This window comes from Chionomys nivalis, chromosome 11 (genome assembly GCF_950005125.1).
Source record: "Chionomys nivalis chromosome 11, mChiNiv1.1, whole genome shotgun sequence".
NCBI classification, from domain to species: Eukaryota; Metazoa; Chordata; class Mammalia; order Rodentia; family Cricetidae; genus Chionomys; species Chionomys nivalis.
The window spans coordinates 32,476,511-32,497,212 of record NC_080096.1 but is presented as its reverse complement, the minus strand read 5'-3'; the positions used below and the strand labels follow the sequence as shown (position 1 = coordinate 32,497,212).

Sequence of the window (20,702 nt, the reverse complement as noted above, 5' to 3'; positions counted from 1 at the left end):
ACAAGGTTTCTCTGTAGCTTTGGTGCCTGTCCTGGTACTAGCCCTTGTAGACCAGGCTGGCCTCAAACTCACAGAGATCTGCCTGCCTCTGCCTCCCGGGTGCTGGGATTAAAGGCGTGCGCCACCACTGCCGGCCGTCCCTATTATTGTTAACCAAGACCTGGGTCCAAGCATCCTTCGATTCTTCCATCAGGCCTGGGTCCAGTTAGGTGAAGGTGGAAGCAGAAAGGACACAGGCAGTAGTGAGGGTGCAGGTTTATTCTTTGGGAATAGGAAGGGGTAAGAAGGGGTGAGTGGGACACAGGTGTCCCTCAGTAGTCAGCTGTGTAGTCTGTGCCATGTAGTCCCCGGCACAGCAGTGTAAATTCCTTCACCATCTCCTTCACTCGTCTCTTGTTCACTCGCTCACTGGAGGAGGGAAGGGAGAGCATGTTAGCATTGTCCACCAACACCATCACTTCCAGACCCAAACTCAGGCCCATACCAGCTCCGCTCACCGAAGGATCTGCTGGCTGAAAGTGTCCTTCTGCTCAGGGCTGAGACGGGCAGATGGGAAACCAGGTGGCTGTAGTGCCTCCTTGATCCATACGCTCAGGAGGCTAAAGCAGTGTTTGTTCAGGGCAAACAGGATATCGGCAAAGCAGTCCATGAGGCTGCGGGAGGCCTGGCCCCCAATGGCCTAAGAAAGAGGGGTTCTCAGTACATAGCCTTTCTCCCTTATGGCAAGGAGTCTTAGGCATATTGCAGGCTCTCTGGGATACGTCCGCAGCCAAGCTCTTTAAGTAGGCACTGTCTTCTGAGAGCCAGATCGTCACAGATCATCACAGACCCTCACAGCAACCCCAACAACATTCAGACATTTAATCGCGGGAGAGACAGAATCAGAGAGCTTAGGAAACCAAAGACCCGGCCCCGCACCCCAACAATACCAGCTGCTTCAGCAGTGAAGGTCCTCCCACATACCAGCCCACCACTTACTCCAGCTCACCTCCAGAACTGCTATGAGCAGCATACGGCCATCTTCCTGTACCACTTTTCCCACAGACTCTATTTCCCCACACCGAGGCAGGAGCTCAGTCTGCAGAAGATGAGAGGCCTGTGAGCCCCATCTCCTTCCCACCTCTCCCTGGGGACAAGATCTGGATACCACACCTCCACCCCCTGAGTCCTAGGGGCACAGGGGCCAGGGGTTAGCATTGGACTCACAAAGAAGCCACAGGAGGCCTTGACAGTAGGTGCCTCAGGGAACTTGAGGGCCAGCACAGCTGTGGGAGAGGTGGAGGTAAATCAGATGGAGCCTAGAGATACAGGGGAGCCCAAACCCAACTCTCCACTTGGCTCCACTTACCACACTGGAACACAGCTTTGACATCCAATCGCTCACACTGGAACAAATCTGGCTTCCGCTTCAAAGCCTGCAGAAGGTGGAGCTGGTAAGCCCAGCTCCAAGCAACTCCAAGGATCATCCCCGCCACTCACCTGCCACCCGAGCTCCTAACTTCACACATCACATGTACTGGATGCCACCCAGACATCTCTGGGAACTCACATTACCCCAGAGTTCAGTCAAGTGAGAAACTGCCCCCGGGATGTGGAATATATACGTAGGTGTACCCGAATGCCCAGGGATGGGAGAGGCTGTGGGTGGGGACCATTAATGTAGAGTATTTAGATCCCAAATCAGTCCCTAAGCAAAAATCCTCCCCTCTCCCCTCCCAAAGGCCCCAGGTGGCCAGTAGTGACTGTGTTTTGAATCACAGGAAGTGGAGGATCCTTGGGTTTATGAGCAGGGTAGCAAGAAGAAGAGATAACAATTGGACATGAAGCCCCAGTCCAGCACGTCCAATTCCTCTCGTTCTCCCAGCTCCTCCTCAAGAAGAAGAAAAGTAGGAAGATCTAGATCCCGTCTCCCTTCTCTCCTCCAGGATACTCTGTCCAGGTCTGCTCAACCATCCCCACCCTAGGAGCCAGTGCTGCCATGGGGTAGCAGATGGAGGGATGGGGGCAGATGGCCTGCCCCAAGTGCTACCAGACACGGTTGGCACACCCTTGAGTGACAGGAAACGTTCGGCACAGCTCCAGCAGTCCTTAAACACTGCTGTTCTCCAGTGACGCCCCCAGCGCACACCACAGAGACCTTCCCAACCCCTCATACACCTTCTGCCCCCGTGTTTATCCAAGTGTAAACCCCTACATGTACCCCGACTTGAAATGCCCTCCTTACATACCTCTGTCATACTTACACACCCTCACATCCACTAGTCTGCATTTACCACACTCTCACTACAGTTACACACCCAACCCCACCCATCCCAAAAATCCACACACTCACAGCCCTCTCCCACGTACACCATCCCAACACACCCACAAACATACTCAAACAGCCTCCTTGCCAAAGTACACCGTCACAGGTCCCCATACACATACCCACCCAGGGTCAGCACACCCTTATTCTTCACTCCTCGTGTCCCCGTGAAACTGTAGGCTCCAGGGGAGCAAGAGCCACACCTACTGTATGCGCTCAGTCTGTCAGCGTACAGCTTTACCTCAAACTCAGCGAATATGGGAAGAGCAAGCGAGGGCCCCATTTACTCCAATCCACGGGATCCTCCAACATGGAACCCATCACACTACCTCCATCCACCCACAGCCTGGCACATATCTGCCTGCCATGCTCATTCAGTGTCGGCATGGTAACAACTCACAACATTATTTCCATTAAAAACTCACTTCACCAGAGCAAACACACACACACACAGCCAACACATATTCATGTTCAGTGTCCATCCATGGTCTAACATCACAATCAACACACATACAGTGTAGAGGCCACCCTCCTCACATGTCACGGCAGTTTCACATGTCTTAATGTTCAGCACGACGTGCGTCCTACTTACAGCACATGACCTCTGCTCCCTTCCAGACCCGATCTCCAAACATACATAATAAGGTCAACACACTTAAGCACACCCCAGGCACAGACACATCCTAGTGAGGTCTCACAGTAGAGCCTGCACCCCACTACCAGCAGTCCCACATTCTCTCCACCAAATGGACTCTGAGCTGCACAGTGCACATTCGCCTTGAGCTCTGCTCTTCGGAGCTGCTCCCAGCTACCTCCTGGGAGCACTGGGAGCACTGAGGCATGCAGTCCCCGGCGGGAGCACGGGGACAGTGAAGCCCAGGCCCCGAACTTCAGTCCTACCCTTGATGTTTCTGGGTAAGGCAGCCACACAGGAACTGTTGGGTACAGTCACCAACCCCTCCTCTCCCAGTCCCTCCCTTCAGGACCAGCCTCTCTCTGGTCTTTGTAGGTGACTGAGCTAGTTGAGGCAAAGGGGCACTAAAGGGGGATGTTGGGTTGTCAACTTCCACGGAAACAGATGAAGAAACTCTATTCAACTGAACAGAAAAAAAAATTTGTCAACAGAAAGCTAAAAATAGGCTTAAATTGAATTTCAACATAAGAGAAAGAGAAAGAGAGAGAACAGAACGTGAATGAATAAAACTAAAACACACCTGTGCCAGGAGTTGCATAAATGAATCAACAATATCAGGATGGTCCCTGGGCCCTAAAATATAATAAAGATGGAACTTAAGAAAAAATTATACAAACAGCAACTCAACCTCATATAGTTATGTGGGACTGAGAGCCTGCAGGAGACAGCATGGGGGCACATGAGCAGCAGGAAGCAAGATAAAGAAACAAAACATACAAAAACCATGAACTGGGAGAAGCCCAACAGAAAGAGACGGCAAAGTGAAGGACGGGCCTGCCCCAGCTCCCCCAGGGGCCTTCCACCTACTTCCCAGTCCCCCCAGCAATCCCTCGGTGCTCAGACACTTCTAGATTCCACAGGGCTGAGGAAACATGCTGCGGCTCTGTTGGTCTGGGGTAGCCTACACTGCTTCTTGGCATATACTTCCCCATCACAGCCATCTTAGGGGAGGGCAGAGCTAGCTGGGGGTTGGTCCATGGCAGCTCATTTTGAGGCTTGGCTAAAGGCCCTGGGAAGTCCAGGGCATGAGAGCCAGAGTAAGTGTCTCCTTCAGTCTGATGGTCTTGGAGCTCTTGGTTGGGCCAAGGGAAGCATTTTGTTCAGTTTGCTTCAACTAAAGAACTCTTATTTGGGTAAGGGAGGGCCCTGGGTGCTATGAGGCTGGTCAGACATCATTGGTAGGGCCAAGGGGTAAACTGTATCATAAGGCCACAACTTTGCTCCATCCCAGCAAAGTTTCTCCACATGGGAAACAGCCAAACGCAGGGCTGAGGACAGCTCCCAGTGCTAGACATACCAAGAAAAGGGAGAACCAGTCATTGAGCTACCCCAAGACCCACTGGGAAGGCAGAGCTTGAGGAAGCCCGAAACTGGGACAACAAAACAGGTATGGGGACCATGCTGCCCAACAAGACAACCAACAACCCCGACAGGTAATGATGCTGGCCTCAGCTTTGATAGGCATGAGCCTGCAGCTCCTGCCTGAGACACCACTGAGTAGCTGTGTGACCTTGTGTAAGCCACAGATGTTATTTCTCCACCTGGAATGTGTAACGTCTCCCTCACTTCCTTCTGCAGGCTACCAGGAGCTACTACTTAAGGCTGATCCTCTCATCTCTGAAATCTGCACTACTCGGGTCCTGGAAAGGTCCAATGGGCTATATGCCTGGGTCCCACTGTAGAAGAGTGTTCAGTGTGCAGTTCCCTTCCTGCTTGGGCCAGATAGTGTGGAAGAAAGGTTCTGGGGCAAGGAACCCTCCTTGATTCAACAGGGTCTGAGCCTGGCCTCATTCTGGACACAGGGGATATAGTAGAGATGCAATCCTGCCCCTCGGGGGCTCGGTCTAGGAAGAGAGACTGGACATCTGGAGGTTATTCATTTCATGGCCTGTGCTCATTTGCAGCGTCAGTGTGGTGCAGGGTGGTACAGGGTGGTACACAGCTACAAGGATCCAGCTGTGCCTCAGAGTCACTTGTCTGAGGAGTAATGCCTGCCTCCTACCTAAGGCATGAGAGAGTGAGTGCTCACCCAGCAAGGTGAGTACTTTTCAATTGGAGGGGCAAGGCACGTGGGTGTGGCTGGACTGCTCCCTTCCCTTCACGAGAGAACATTAGAGATACACCCGAGTTTGGTCATATGGGAACGTGACAATAACCTGAGGGCAAGGGTCAGCATTTGAGGGTTTTAGGCCAGAGAGGAAATGAGACCATATTACTATTTTGTGCAGTACAGTGCTGCATGTTGGATGTATTGGAGATGGGGCAGGTGTTTATGGAGTTAATTCAGGTGAGGCTGAGCCTAAACTGAGGAGGGGCTCATGGAAGGTGAGGAGGAGTGGACCCAGCGAGGGTTGAACACATTCAAGATCACTGGGATTCATCCAGAAAAGGGGTACAAGCAGTGAAAGAGGTGGAGTTGAGGACAGTCACACCAGGTTTCTTCCCACTCTGGTCTGTTCCATGGTCCACAAAGAAACAGACACTAACAATATGAGCTAGGAGTACCCTGTGCTCTGGATGGACCTCTAGTTGGCCTGAAAGCTCAAATTCAGGCCAGGCTTAGAGGGCTGAGGAAAAGCATTGCTTCTGTACCAGGGCAGAACCTGGGTCAAAGAGAAAACCAGTTTCCAACTCTCTCAGGCAGAGGGCCACAGAAAGAGGGATTTGGACCACCGTCAAAGGGACTTTGGGCTCAGAAAGGACTAAACTTTGACATGGGAAAAGGAATCAACACTCTTGAGAACTTCATATACAGAAGCCCAAGCTAGGCCCTAAGAACTAGAATGCCTGAAATGATATGGAAAGGAGGCTCAGCGGAGGCAAGTGACTTGCCTAAGGTCACACAACTAGCTTGGTGGTGATGAGCTTAGATTCTAGGTCTCCCTGGTTTCATAGCCCATGCTCCTCCAACTTCTCATTATATCCCGAAGGCAATGAGCCAGACTAGTGCCCCAAGTCCCTCGGAGTCTGAGCCCAGCTTCCCCAGTACCCAGGCTGGCCTGGGGCACAGGCTGTAAAGACACCACTCACCATCTTATCCACCTCAAGCCCAGAGAGCCAACTACTTATAGGTAACAACTGTGCGGTGCTTCATCCCCCATTTCCCATCAAGTCCCACGTGCGACCAGGGGATGGAGAACAGAGTGGGTAGCTTTGGCTCCCCAGTGGAGGAAGCAGAGGCAGTGGCAGTGGCGGCGGCAGCAGTCACCCTGGTTGGCACTTACCTTGCTGGAAGAGCGTGAGTGTGACGGAGGTGGCCAGCAGGAAGAGGGCCTCGATTGGGGGAAAGTGGGCAGGCTCATGAGCAAAGATGTGGACCAGCTACAACAAAGCAGGGAGGGCGGGTCAGCTGAGGTTCACCTCACCAGGGCAGAGCAACACCCCTGGAACACAGGCGGGGACCCCAGCCATGGCAGCCAACTGACACCGCCCACCCAGGGCCAGACCTCTGAGTAGGGTGATATCCGGAGCACCAACTGCCCAGACCAGAAGACCTACCTGCCGAGTGAGGTCAAGAGCAGAGGCCTGGGGGATGGTGCTGTACATCCGACCCAGCATCTCACAGAGCTGTGGCACCATGGGAGCAAAGTCATCGAGCAGTGTCTTCACAGACTTCTCAAAGATGGCGCACACTGCCTGAGGAAGAAAGAAAAGAGACCCTCGTCAGCAGGTCATGGGAGGGAGGCCTAAGAAAGGACCCTTACCCAGAAGTCTGGTCAAGCCCTGCAAACCAAGCAAGGTAAACAATCTACTCCTCAACCTGAAAAGAAGGGGCAAAGGACTCTCTACAGAGGAGCACAGGCTTGAACTTTGTCACTTAACTCCTGTTCCTTACGTCGCTACCATTTCCTTTCAGGGGACAGTAAGAACAACTGAAATCTCAACTCAAAAGGACGAGGCAGAGCCAGGCCTCTGGTGCTACAATGCGCACCTGCTACTTGGCCCTAAGGTCGCTCTCGTTTCACCCAGCACTTCTGTGAGTCTGGGGTGGCGGCAGGGTAGGGGTGCCTTCCCAAAAGATGTTTCTTCTTGTGTCAGTGTTGCACCAAATCCTTTACTCTGGCACTTTCGGCCAAAATCGGCCCAGGAGCAGAGAGGGTCAGGGCTCACCTCGACCACCTGCGCATCGTTCAGCCACTTGCTCAGCACCTTCTGGATGAGCTGGAAGACTTGTTGCAGCACTACCACCACCTAAGGACACAGGGAGGAGTGAGGCACCACTGCGGACGCCTACCCGAGGACCTGGCTTGAGGCAGGGCTCAACCCATCACCCTCGACTGCACATTGAGATGGTGGAACATAGGACCCGTGGGGCAAGAAATGGTGTGCTTAACCCCCCAGCAATGAAGGAGAATATTTTGAACTGTAAGTCATTTCAGAGGAAGACTCAGAACTGCAAAGCAGAAACGTCCTAAGCTCTTGATAAAATTGAAATACCTTTGCAAATATAACAAAACAAAACAAAACTCACTCTCTGTTCATTTCTGCTCAGAAAAAAACAAAGTAATGGGCTAGCCCCTGAGGAGGAAGAGATGCTGTCTCACCCAAATAGATGTGGGGCAGGGAGCCCCAAGGGATGCGTAGATACGGGCAGCTTATGGCAGAGCAGAGAGCAGGCTGAGGTCCTGGGAGATAGGGAAGGCAGGATGATGACTGCCACAGAAGAAAAGGGGGGCTCTGCGGGATGATGGGGCCCAGGCTTGGCCTAGAGCCCATATGGGAACTGAAGCTAAGGTGTGAGCAGAGGCCAGACCCCTTTGAGAGGGAAACTGAGGCTTGTCCCAGATCAGACAGCTTGCAAGAGGTCACCTGAAGGGCTGGAGATGTAGCTTGGTGCCAGAGTGTTTGCCTAGCACACACAGAGTACAGAGCCCTATGTTCAGCACAAAAGCAAAACCGTCCAGTTACAAACACCTTTGAGCCCAGCACATGGGAGGCAGAAGCAGAGGCAGGAGGATCTCTGACTCAAGGCTGGTCTTGTTTACATAGCAAGTTCCAGGCCACTAGGGCTTCTTAGCAAGACCCTGTCTCAAAAGAAAAACAAAAACAAAAAAGCAAAGGGGTCATCCCAAACCCACAGCGCTCATCACCCTGCCCAGCAACAATCTCTTTCTGTGCATCCCCTTTCAATGGTGGGCAACCCGAGTGCCTGCGGGAGACAGTGAACACTCAAGCAGAAGACCCTAAGGAGATGGGGCGGAACACGAGCTCATAATACAGCTCAAAGGGACCAAAGGATAAGGTCAGTGTCCCTCACAGTGGGGGTAAATAAACCTCAATGCCATCACCCCAGCTGAGCTGAGGACAAGGAAAACACCATCTACAGGATGAGGGAGGCAATAACTTGGCCACATATAAAGTGGAAGGTCAAAGGACCAAATGCATAACCTCTGCAGGGTCAGGAAGCAGCGCCAACATTATCTTCAGGGTTGGAGAGTGATAGACAATCCCACGAGGAAAGGAGGAGGGAGTGGCAAAGACAATGTCACCTACTGGGTTGGGTCCCTGTGGCACTGGCAGTTTCCGGAGCTCAGGGCCTTCGTGATCATCCTCATGATGACTGACATCCAGTGTGGTGAAGAGATTGGAAAGAAGCCCCAAGATGTGGACAATGGCCAGCTTGTTGGAGGGATTAGGCTATGGAGAGAATTAAATCAAGCTCTAGACCTCTGAGTCCCAGCCTAGGGGTCAGATCACTCACCACCAGCCCTGAGTGCCAATTCCAACATCTCCACCCCGATGTGCACAGAGGAAGCCCCCGAGTCCCAGTGCTGCCCCAGGTCCCCAGAGCTCACTCACGATCTCTTCTGCCAGCTTCTCCAGTTGTTGGATGTAGGGGGAGATGAGTGAGTGCAGGTTCTTAAGGATCTCTTCCACCTGCAGGGCTGACAGCAGGAAGCCCAGTGCCTGCATTAGCCACATGCACTGGCTTGTCTGTGGGGCAGAAAACAGGGATGGTCCATCCTGACCATATCTGCTTGTGAGTAGAGAGGAGAAAGAGCCTCTTGGGGAGGATTATAAGAACAAAGACTAAGAGATAAGTCAGGAAGAGAAGGTAAAAAGCAAGATTTAGGGGTAAGCAATTCCCCACCAAATATCCAAGGAGCCCTCTAGAAAGCTTGAGCCGTACCTTGTGGATCTGCTTCATCAGCACATCCTGGGGGCAGAGAATAACATATCAGTGTGGAGCAGGGCACTCCCAGGCCTGTACCACCTGGGGCACCACATACCTGGGAGACAGCTACAATATTGGCAGCATAGGGTGGCAGGTCATATTTGCACTCCCGGCAGATCTTTTTGAGGGTAGACACAGAGGAGACAGACAGCTCAGGATTGCCTAGGGCATGCAGCACAAGGGGCAGAACATTGTTGATCATGACGGGGTGGTCAGCCAACCATTCAGACAGAGCTCCTGGATGAAAAGGCAAAGAGAAGGCTCTCTGAGGCAGGCAAGGCTTTCGGAATGGTTGAGCTACAGCCTCAGTATATCCAGAGTGCTCACAGGGTCACGTAGGCATAAAGGCATTGATCTCAAACATGAGCCTCAATGCTGAAAAGCAGAAAGGGATCACTCAACGGAGGCCTAGCACTGCTGCTCCACTAATAACAGCAAACTAGCAGCACTGAGATGCAGCTCAGTGCACTGCAGAAAAGACTTGGCAGGACAGGACAGTTAGTGGGCTGCAGTGCTGACGGTGTGGGGAAGGACCCAGCAGGCAGCCATGCTTAGTTAGGGATGGGTGCTGTAGCTCTAAGAATGTGGTCATGGATGAATGCCAGGTCTCACCAATGGTGAACATGACAGTATCTGCCAGCTGCACATTGCTGATGCTGATCCGTGGGATGAGGCCAATGAGCCCAGGCACCACATCAGAGTAGTTGACATCGATGGTCTCTGCGATGGATTGGAAGCCATAAAGCAGGGCCTCTGTGTGCTGGGGAAAGAAGGTACCACTGGCTTGACTTAGGAGGAGGGTGTAACAAGTGACGGCAGGCAGAGGGAATCAGGTTTGGGAGGTACCTGCCAGGAGTAGGGCTCTTCTGAGCTCGTGAGCAAACGGCCCAACTTGTCATAGAGGTTGCTAAGCAGCTCAGCCCCCAGCATCTCATAGACATACATGAGCGTGTCTGAGATGTCCACCCTGAAAAGCAGATGAAGGTCTTTTATACTGCTTGGATCTTTAACATAAGCCAGGAACCTACCCATGGACCCTTATATCCCTGCAAAATTACCTAAAGACTATAGAAAGGAGCCCCCAGAAGTCAGTAAGCCTGGCTGATTGCCTCTTCCCTTATTTCATTATTTAAGACTGTGTAGAGCGAGGGTTGGCCTGCTAGCATCACCTGTAAATTCGGAACTGCTCCTTTTCATCTGAGGACCAGAATCCGTATTCCTCATCGGGAGGGAACTGGGCCTTATGCAAAAGCACATCCACCAGTTGGAAGTAGACTGGCCGGTACACCTGCTGGTACACAGCCTGCTTCTCTGCCTCAAAGGACAGAATGTCATCCTGAGAGAGCCAGGAAAGACAGTTAGCCACTTTCCCAGCAACTACAGAAGCATGATCCAGCTTCATGAAGGCTCAGGCCAACTGACAGTCACACAGACATACCTGCAGCGTGTACCAGAAGGTAAGAGTGAGGGAGCTGGTGGTCTCATTGACAGGATAGTGGCCAGGAATGCCCGTGCAGAACATGATCATGTTGACGAGTGCCAGGAAGCTCTGCCAGTGCTCTACTTGATCTAGCAAGGCCCTGGGATGGGGAAGAGTTAGCTCATTATACCTCCTCAATGAGGGTCCATAACTTTAACCTTCAATGGGCCCTGCCATCCCACCAGCAGTGCCCGCTCCCTACCGAGAGTGATTCTCGCCCAGGGCCACAGCAATGCGACAGATGCCATGGGAGGTCTCCATGTCCCCATTCTGAACTGCCTGTCGCAGTTGTTCCTGCAGTCCCAGAACCAGCGGAATGAGTCTCAGGAGTGTGTTCACATACCTAGAGGCATGAGGTAAGGTGACCCATCAGAGTCGTCTGCCCAACCCCACCAGCTTTGAGAGAAAGGCACAATTTCCCAGCCTTCCACCAAAGCCTTCCTACCAAAAAGAGGCCAAGGCCCCTTTGATGCTGCTCATGCTGAGAACATTAGGTCAGAGATCTTTGGGAAAGCTCTGGGCAGGAGGCACAAGAAAGTCCGAGAAGCAGATTGAAGGACTTCCTGCAGCAGGACTGGAAGCTGATGCTGGGATAGGTTAACGCTCGGAGGGAATCAAGATAAAGAGAATGTGTTTCACATGAGAGTGACATGAATTTTGGAGGCTCAGGGGGCAGACTGTTATAGGTTGAAATGTACATCTCCTAAAAAGATATGTTGAAGCCGGGCGGTAGTGGCGCACACCTTTAATCCCAGCACTTGGGAGGCAGAGGTAGGCGGATCTCTGTGAGTTCGAGACCAGCCTGGTCTACAAGAGCTAGTTCCAGGACAGGCTCCAAAACCACAGAGAAACCCTGTCTCAAAAAAAAAAAAAAAAACCGAAAAAAAAAAAAAGATATATTGAAGGGTTGGGGAGATAGTTCATATCACACAATCATGAGGACATGAATTTGATCCCCATAACCTATGCCAAAAAGTTGGGCGTATTTGTGCTGCCAGTACTGGGGAGACAGACATGAGGATTCCAGAGCCTTGGTGGCCCGACAGCCTAGCCTATTTGGTAAGCTCCGGCCAGTGAGAGGTCCTGTCTCAAAATACAAGGTCCACAACTCCTTAGGAAAACCAAGGCTGTTGTGCACATACACAAACACATGATGTTGGCAACCTATCCCCCCAGTACCTGAAAGCATGGTCCTACTTGGAAAAAGCATTGTTGCAGATAGATTGGTGTGCTCCTAATCCAGTATGACTTGTGTCCTTATAAGACAGCCACGTGATGAGAGGCATCATGGGACAATGTCAAGAGAAGAGAAAGGCAAGCACTGGAGCTGCAAGCCAAGGACTGCAAAGTTGCCAGTCAACCGCCAGGTAGGAGGTGGCGGGGAAGAAGTCTTCGGCAGGTTCCAGAGGAAGCACAGTCCTGCTGACACCTTGCTGGCAACTGCCAGCCAACCGCCAGGCAGGAGGCGGCGGGGAAGAAGTCTTCGGCAGGTTCCAGAAGCACAGTCCTGCTGACACCTTGCTTTCAGACTTTAGCTGCCACAACTGTCAAGCCATTTCTGTCATTCAAGCCGTCCATTTGTGGTACTTGGTTATTGTGAATCCAGAAAGGAATAGTCAGTGTCAGGAGACACTGGACAAGGGTGGTCATGTCAGAACACCAATAAAGAGGACTTTGGAATGTCACAGGGCATCAGTTCCCACTAGCTGCCGCCAAGTCCCAGCTCCTGTGTCTGGTGGCAGCAGGATCAGAGTGAACAAGATGATGAACTTAGGGCAAACAGGTAAAATGGGCAGTACGTGATAACTGGCTGATTACAAAAGATAGCTCTCCAAATCAGTACAGCTTGGAGTAACTGAGACATAGAGAAGGAACAGGACGCCTTAACAAGAGGTGAAGTCCTGCGTTAGACAGGATGTGCAAGTAGAAGTGCTTAGACAGAACAGGACGTAAAACCCCGACGCCCAGGAGAGGGAAGAGCAAGACACGGATTTGGGAGTCTCCAGCTGGTAACTAAAGATACACGAGTCAGTAAGAGCTGATCAGAAGAAAGTGCAGAGAGAAATATAATGTCCAGGTCAGAGTCCTGGAGCATAGACAGGACAGGCAGTGAGAGCCAGGACACAAGGGGAAGGGGGCTGGGGACGACAGTAACTCCATCCACTCTGCGGGGACAGGATGAAGCAGAGGAAGCAATCTTCTAAGAGAAGGTCAGGTGCTTGAGAGCTCACTGATGTCAACCAGTAGTAATTTATATATGGCAGGAAGGAGGACTGAAGGTCCATGTTATCTGGATTTGGACTAAGCAAGTTGCTAGGCAACACTATCTGAACCTTAGTGAGAAGATGAAAGGACATAAGGGGGCAACCAGACCAGGAATGTTGACTTCCTTTTCTATACCCCCATTCTAGATTCTGCTAGTAAAAGCCATCCACCCCAGTTCAGAGACAGCCCCAGGGGGTATCGCCTGGAGACAGCTGGGATAGCTTCAGTCTCAGGATCCTGACACAGGCTGCACCATCAGACAATGGGTACCTTCAGGCCAGGCTCTAGCACAGAGTCAGGGTCAGGGCCAAGGCTATGACCCATAAGCTCCCTAGCAGCTGAGATGGAGGCTGTCTCCACAGCATCTCTGCTGTGTCCTCTACCTGCCAGTTCATGCAGACAGAAGGTAGGCAGTGAAGGCTCTTAGGAGGTTTTATCTGGGCCTCAAATAGGATAGAGCAAGGACAACACAGCCTAGAAGGGCTCAGAGTACTGCTCAAGGTCAAACAGGAACTTAGACACAGATTAGACTGAGACAGTCTTAAACTGCTACAGGTCTGCTTCCCTTTCCGAGCCCAAACACAATTTCCTGCGAAGGATCTATGCCAATCTGGGTTTGTATCCCCAGACCTCATGATGAGAGCCCAACACCCCATCCAGTTCACTTCCCTGTCCCTACCCTATTCTCTATGAGAAGGTATTCCAGTATTAAAAATGTATTTCAAGCTTGGCAGTGGTGGCACACGCCTTTAATCCCAGTACTTGCTCTCGGGAGGCAGAGGCACTCTCTGTGAGTTCAAGGCCAGCCTGGTCTTTAAGAGCTAGTTCCAGGACAGTGACGGCTACACAGAGAAACCCTGTCTTGAAAAATAAACAAAAATGTATTTCAGGGGGGAAATTTAAAGGAGAGAACCAGAAAGCAGGAGCAAGTATAGAGGAACAGAAAAAATGATGAAACCAGTGCAAGCTGGGCTGGAGGGAAGGCTAATATTGGAACATCCAGGGAAGGCAGAGTCCGGATTACCCAGGAATCGGTCACCCAAGGTGACTTTCTTAACCTAAATATAGCAAACTAGCCTGGACAGAGCAGGTCCCCAGGGCCAGCTCCTGGCTTGTTGTAGCCCACCCATAGTGAATTCACCTGCATAGATTTTCTACCACACAATGCTGGAGACCTCTGAGCAAACAGAACAAGTCCGAGGCCTCAGGGTATCTAAACTTGTTAGGGGAATCTTTAGGACCACGGTGAAGGTTGTATCCAAGAGGCCTGGCTCTAGATGGTCAGCTCCTGCAGCTGGAGCAGAGCTGTTGGGGATGTCTTGGCTGCCGCTCACACTGAGCTCAGCCCAGACCTACAATTAGAGCTCTGGGAGCAGAGCTGAGAAAATGGGAAGAGTTGCTAAGCAACCAAGGGGCTGCAACCAATGGGCGCCCAGGAGGCTATGGGTTCTCTCACTGGCCCCTTGCTTGCTCATTTGTTCCGAAGAGAAGGGGCATCAATTACTTGCTAAAGCTCTTGAGACAGTCTGGGTGGGTAAACTTAGATGTATCCAAGGATACCCTCCATCACCCTGGTCCTTGCCCTGATAATTTCCTCAGCCGCCACCTAAGCCCATTCAGCACTTGAGCCTCATGCTGTCACAAGAGCTCTGACTCAAGACTTGGTGTCCACCTTATGCTAGGGACCCAGGGGTATCTTATTAACTGCCCCTGCAAAGATAACCGCAAATATTAGCACATACACGTGATATTATGGAGTACATGGGAACCACACTAAACATCTCATGCTTTTTTATTTAACCTTTAAACCAAAATGTTTTCGGCCAACACTTATTTTCTTTTCTCTTTAGTGGTGGGATTGAGCCTCGAGGCTTATGCATGTTCGGCAAGCACTCTCCTACTGAGCCCTTGCTACAGACTTTAGAACTTTAAAGGGCAGTGCTTAACAACATTACCTATGTGTGCACATGTGTACTTGTGTGGGAGCTCCAGCCCACCGCTTCTAACAATTTCTACTTCTTACCACCAATTCTAAAAGCAAACAGCTTTAATCAGGTTAGCAGTAGCTTTCTATTTCTCTCTTAAAAAACAAGGCTACCATTAAACCTAATCACAAATGGTAGATGGACAAAAACATCATACCTGCAGCTTCTAATTTAAAGCACGTGGTGTATGCACAGCATATATGTACTAATGGGTGCTGCTGATCTCCTCCCCGGAGTAAAAGCCACAAAAGAGCTGCCATCTCTCAAGGAATTGGAATAGTCTTTACTGAATACCCAGGGCTGGCCCTGGGTACACTACAATGCCCTAGCACTACAACTTCTTAGGTCTGGTATGACCGCCTCCTTTAATGCTCAGAAGTGGTTTTACCCAAGGTCTCACATTAGTAAATGAACTCTGAAATTCAAACTCAGACACGGCTGTTGCCAAAGCTTGAGTCACTCCCCCACGCAGCTTTCAGTGGTGTTCCCTCCATGTCTACCCAGGAATTCCAAAACCCTATCTTTGAAGCATTAGGCTCAGGTTTTCAGTCTTGTTCTTTCCAGCCCAACTTACACCCAAAAGAATCTCAACAAACTATTTTCTCCATGTAAAAATCCTTTAGTAACTTTAAACCAGTCCCAGGATTAAAAAAAAAAATTCTCAAGCTTGGCTGACAAGGTCCTGCAGGATTTGAACCTGGTCCTCCTACAAGTCTGGCCTTTCAGTCCAGCTCTCGGATACCTAATGATACAAGCCACCACTAATCCCTTCGCATCCTTCACTTAGCCTGGGTGCTTCCATCTGTCTGGGATGTTCTCCCCAAATCCATCAACTGCATCTGACTACATCCGAGTACAGCTTGGTTTATCACTGCCTCTGGGCAGGCTTCCGTACACCCCAGACTGAGCTAAGTGCTCTCCTGGGTTCCTAGAACAACTGCTCCCACCATTCGTACTGAACGGTAGTTACCCACTCATGTGCTCACTAGCCCGTGAGCAGCTGACATGAGTTAAAGCCTTCACCTGTGTGTTCCAAGTGCTCAACACAGGGCCCAACACAGCAAGGCCCTGACGGATGTTTGACAAATGCAAACTTCACTCGTTTCACCTTCTTTCTGGTCTTTAAATGTGCTGTGGCACCGTCCACTCTGGGGTTTTGTGCCTGTTGTGGCACTCAGGAGGCAGAGGGAGGCGGATCTCTCTGAGTTCGAGGCCAACCTGGTCTATAGAGGCGAGTGCCAGGACAGGTTCCAAAGCTACAGAGAAACCCTGTCTCTAAAAACAAAACAAAAACAAACAAAAAACCCAATGGCAACAACAACAACAAAAACAAAAAAAACCCAGCCCACTACAGTAGAGAAGCCCAAGCTTGGTCTGAAGAATCCTTGGGTACTTCTCTTGGGAGTGAGAGAAAATTGAAGTTGCAGTGGAGGTGATGTGCCTGCCCAGGGGCTGCAGGGAGCAGAAGAGCCATCTGGAAGCATAGGAAGGCAGGAGAGTGGCATGAGATGATGTTGGTGTGAGCCTCGCTGTGCAGGCATCTCTAGGAGTTAGACCCACGATTCTGAACTTTAAACACAGAGAAAGCCACTGGTTGGAATGGAAAGAGTAGACCCTCATTTTCAGGAGGTAACTCTGGCTGTCGGGATGACGAGGGGAAAAGCAGGAGACTGGTAAGAAAGCTCTGCTACAGTCTGGGAATGATGACAGCTGGGGCTGGGGTGGCAGCAGAAACTGAAAATAATAGATCTGCAATATGATCGGGAGCAGAACAGCCAGGACTTAGTGACTGGCTTAGGGGAAGACAGGAGGCAAATATTTTAGCAGTCTACCAGATAATTAGTTGTTTAATGTCTGCCTCACTTTCTCAACCATGAGGACAGGGACTGTGTCTGACTTGCATCCTTGTTTCTGTCTCTAGTATAGGATCAAGAGGATGACAGATACTCCATTAACGTTCGCTGGATGGGTGGGGCTGTCTCTCTCTGGGAAGCCAGAGCCAAACTCACCTTTGGGCATCAGGCTGGGAGATGGCATTGACGATGGCCTCCACGCTGCTGTCAAAGAGCTCTGAGTCCTGCAGAGCAGCGAAGGCAGCCTGGATGAGCGCCTCACAGTCCTGCAGGGGTACTTCCAGCTGCACCCAGCTGGAGAAGCACTTGAGCACCTTCTGCCGCACACAGCTGGGCGAGCTGGGCTGTTGGAGTAGTTGCTCTAGCAGCGGAAAGACAGCCCCACACTCCACAGCCAGGCTGGTCCGCACCAGACCTTTGCGGTACTGGGGCAAGCGGCTGGTCTGGAATTCCTCAGGCAGTACCGTTAGCAGCTCTAGCAGAGCCAGACAACGGCCCTGGCTATCCACCGGAGAGTCCTCAGCCTGGAAGAGTCGAACCATATCTGCCACGGCACACGGCCAAGCGTCAGGCATCATGCTGAGAGCCAGGGAGGCCAGTGCCACACACAACCGCGTCAGCACAATTTTGGAGCCACTGGCAAAGCGGGTAATCTGGGTGAAGAGCTGTGCCTTTAGGCTTTCATACTGGTCAGTGGGGATGTCACTCCAATAGCGAGAGATCTTGATGTGCAAGGCACTGGCCCCAAAGTACTGGATCTCGGGCACCTTGTCCGGCTGTAGGAGCTGCCAGCTGAAATGCCAGGCCTGTGGAGATACCTGGGCCTGCATCAGCCACTTCTGAGCCAGGTTCTTGTTCTCAATATTGGGGTCGTAGTAGAGCTGGTGCAGCGCCTGCAGGACAGCACAGGACTGAGCAGGTGCTGGCTACTCTGGACCCTGCCAGAGCCCAGAACAGAGGGTGTGACTTGGTTCTGCAAGATGCTGCCTCTCCCTGACTGCGGGGAGAGGGAGTGAGCAGGAAGGGAGAGCTTGGGTTCAGCTGACCTCTTGAGAGCCTGAATCTGTCCCATGTTCTATCATATCTTCATCTTATAGTACAAATGGGTTCTGAGAGGGGCTCTCCACGGGAAAGCGGAAAAGGTGGGGGCTGGGCTCTTCCCATTGGGAGGTATGTGAGGGCAAGGCCTAGGAGGAAGGAATGGCTCCATAGGGGTAAATGTAAGCTTGAGACAAGTATAGAATAGCCTGAGGGGGGGCTAGCCCTCTCAGATACAGCTGCTCCCACTGACTCCAACAAGCAAATTCCACTTGCTCCCCAGGATCATCCCGAGGTCACTCCGGGGGCCGGCACTAAAGCCAGTGTGCAATCTGAGAAGGGCTGCTTCAGGCCAGGGAGCCCTGGAATAGAGATTCACTGGAAGGGAGGGCAGGGTGAGAGCATCTTCACAGAGCACATGTAAGCCTCCAATCAGATGATGCAGAGAAACCTTGGCCAGAAGCAGCCCGAGCAAGTGCCTACCCAGGAGCTGTCAGGAGCAGAATCCCCATGGCCCCAACTCCAGCGGGACCTCATGTAGTAAGAAAACAATGGTTCATCTCCCTGGTAGCATATGGAACCATGTGCCGCCATGCCAACACTGCCCAGCCCCAAGGGCTAGGTTCCCTAAATGGACTCCATCCATTAACCTTATCTATAACCCCTGAAAGCCAGTTATGGCTACTGCCCCTTGTTGAGCTATCAGGGATGCAAAAGGAGACACAAAACAGAAACAGAAGGGATGCATTCTCAACATTTGTTAGGGGAAACAGGGCTCAGGAATAACAAATGAGTTTCTACAAGTGCCCCTTGTTGTCCATCAAGGTATCCCTAGCTCTCTGTTCATCCTAGGTGTGTGTGTGCGCGCGCGCGTGTGCGTGCGTGTGCGAGCATGCATTCCTGCATGCCAGGCTGCTGGGAGAAGCAAAGAATCAAAAATGATGGCCTGGGCAATGGAGAAGTCTGGGAGGAAGCAGGTAAGTTAAGGAAGGGCCTGTTAAGTTGCCAGCAGAGCCAAGCCCCTTGGATCCGGCACAAAGCAAGAGAGCCAGACACTCCTGCCTGCCCAGGATTGGTTTGACTTCCATTCCATAAGCAAAAGACCCTTTTCTAAAGATGAATGAAAACATAATCCAGGTGCTTTTAGTTCCAGATATTTTTGGGAGCCTTTGACTGAACAAAGTGAGTCAGGTTCGGGATGGTTCGGCATCAGTGTGGTTTCTAAAAGGGTGAGGGGATGGCTGAGTGGCAGGTGTTGTGAGTTCCCTGGCTTCCTCCAGCACCGCTCCTGTCTTTCTCCTGGAGCTGGACAGGAGCCAATTTGGCTATAGGTCTAAGTCATCAGCACCATGAAGGGAACAACCTAAGACCCTAGAGTATCTGTCCGAAAGGGGACTGTGCCCACAGAAAGCCAAAAATAGACCATTAGGCACTGCAACACTGCTATCCAAGCCTGCCGAGAGACGGTAAATACCAGGTGCTCTAGGGGCATCATCCCAGCGGGCACTGAGCCCAGGCCTGAGCTCTGACATTAGTGTCAGTCCCCAGAACTTCTGCTCTGTCACTGGCGTGCCCACCCCGAGGCCCTCATACCTTCTCCACGTTCTCCACAGTGAAGTCCAAGGCTGGTGCTGCTCCAGCCCCTGCAGCCCCCAGCTGCTCCTCCCGCCGCTCCATCTTTGCTCCCTGCCTGGCAGGGAGGTGGACCCTGATCTGTCTCTTGCCCCAGCCCTTTGGCTGTTGGCCCCCTGCTAGACCCCGGCTTGAATACCCAGAAAGTGGTGGGATGAGGGGATGCCCAGGGCGGGCATGGCTGCCGAGGCCTCCCCACCTCGTTTGGCGTTGTGGGGGGGCTTGCAGAGGTCAAAAGATGTGCTCTTCCGAGAGGACCCACTGAGGTGGCTCCCAAAAGAGAGGCGTCAGTGAGGCGCTCCCAGGCAAGGGTCCTAGCGGGAGGTCACGGCTCTGTCCCTTGAATCAGAAGTCATAGGGGAGGGAGGCCTAAAGGGGAAACCGAGGCCCTGGCCCGTGAGGGGTCACAGGGTCAACGGCCTGTACCCACAACACCCTAGTCTGAGTGAGCTCCTAGATGCTATGAGGTCAAGGGGCTGGGAGATCACCCGGGAGAGAACCCTTCGCGGGATACAGAGGCGTCCAAGGAAGCGCGGGGTTGCAGTTTCGCGAGTCTGGGGCAGAGTCGGTGGAGTTGAGGGGCTGAGCTAGGACCTCTCCGTTGGTCTGGCCCACGATCCGTTCGCCTCCCGGGTCTGGCCCCGCTATGGTCGCTGCCTCCGCCCCAGTGACTGACAGACAGGCCGGCCCGGCCGGGACGGGGCGGAGACCTCAGCAAGGCGCGGGCTGTCCCGAGCGCCTGACCCCAGTACCACTAACTCAGGCCCCCACCCACGCCTGTCCTGGCCGGGCAAGACCAAGCACATCCAGGCACGGCCCAGCGGAACTACGCGGAAACTCATTCCGGGTCTTTGGCTCTGTCCTCGTGCCAGCCCGCGCGCCCCCGAACAGGCGACGGAACGGCGCACCGCCAGGGGCCCCTACCCGAAGCAAGGACCCGCCTCTGTGCACCCTGGGAAATGTAGTTTTTGTTGGGCAGGAAGGCGGTGCCTGACGAGGGAGGCTCGGAGCACGTGGGTTGAGGTCCTGCAGAACCCTAATCTATTCCGGCCTACCAAGGAGTACCGTCTTGCTCAGATACAGTGCCCAGGATTGCAACTCCTGCAAGATTTAGGACCTGTAGAAGGAGTTGGAAGCCAGGGCTGGAGAATGGAGGGGAGAGGGTCAAGTTCTACTGGTGCTCACTGCAAGGACATGATCCAGCCCAGAGGACTGGGACTGGTTGTGTTGGTGAACCATCAGCACCCTCCAATGAGGAGAAGAGATAGGGGTTAC

At 52.2% G+C, this 20,702-nt stretch overlaps 1 protein-coding gene across 3 annotated transcripts; it reads right to left on the bottom strand.

Annotated features, from left to right (window-relative positions):
- Positions 1 to 248: 248 nt before the first annotated feature.
- Ipo13 (importin 13) lies at positions 249 to 20,203 on the bottom strand. 3 transcript variants are annotated; one of them, XM_057784049.1, is made up of 20 exons: positions 19,389 to 20,201; positions 16,914 to 17,650; positions 10,857 to 10,997; positions 10,613 to 10,754; positions 10,344 to 10,510; positions 10,021 to 10,141; positions 9,787 to 9,934; positions 9,230 to 9,411; positions 9,130 to 9,156; positions 8,799 to 8,933; positions 8,493 to 8,636; positions 7,110 to 7,190; positions 6,498 to 6,635; positions 6,224 to 6,320; positions 3,520 to 3,572; positions 1,349 to 1,415; positions 1,207 to 1,265; positions 989 to 1,078; positions 498 to 679; positions 249 to 408 (listed from the first exon to the last, which is right to left on the bottom strand). In XM_057784049.1, exons 1-20 carry the CDS (start codon positions 19,470 to 19,472, stop codon positions 312 to 314), a joined length of 2,892 nt encoding a protein of 963 aa, XP_057640032.1. In that variant the 5' UTR covers positions 19,473 to 20,201; the 3' UTR covers positions 249 to 311. The 3 variants fall into 3 exon arrangements, 2 of the variants coding, with proteins under 2 accessions (XP_057640032.1, XP_057640033.1); XM_057784050.1 differs by lacking the exon at positions 249 to 408 and having other exon boundaries at positions 531 to 599; positions 19,389 to 20,203; XR_009057979.1 differs by lacking the exons at positions 249 to 408; positions 498 to 679; positions 3,520 to 3,572 and having other exon boundaries at positions 998 to 1,078; positions 19,389 to 20,202.
- Positions 20,204 to 20,702: the final 499 nt, after the last annotated feature.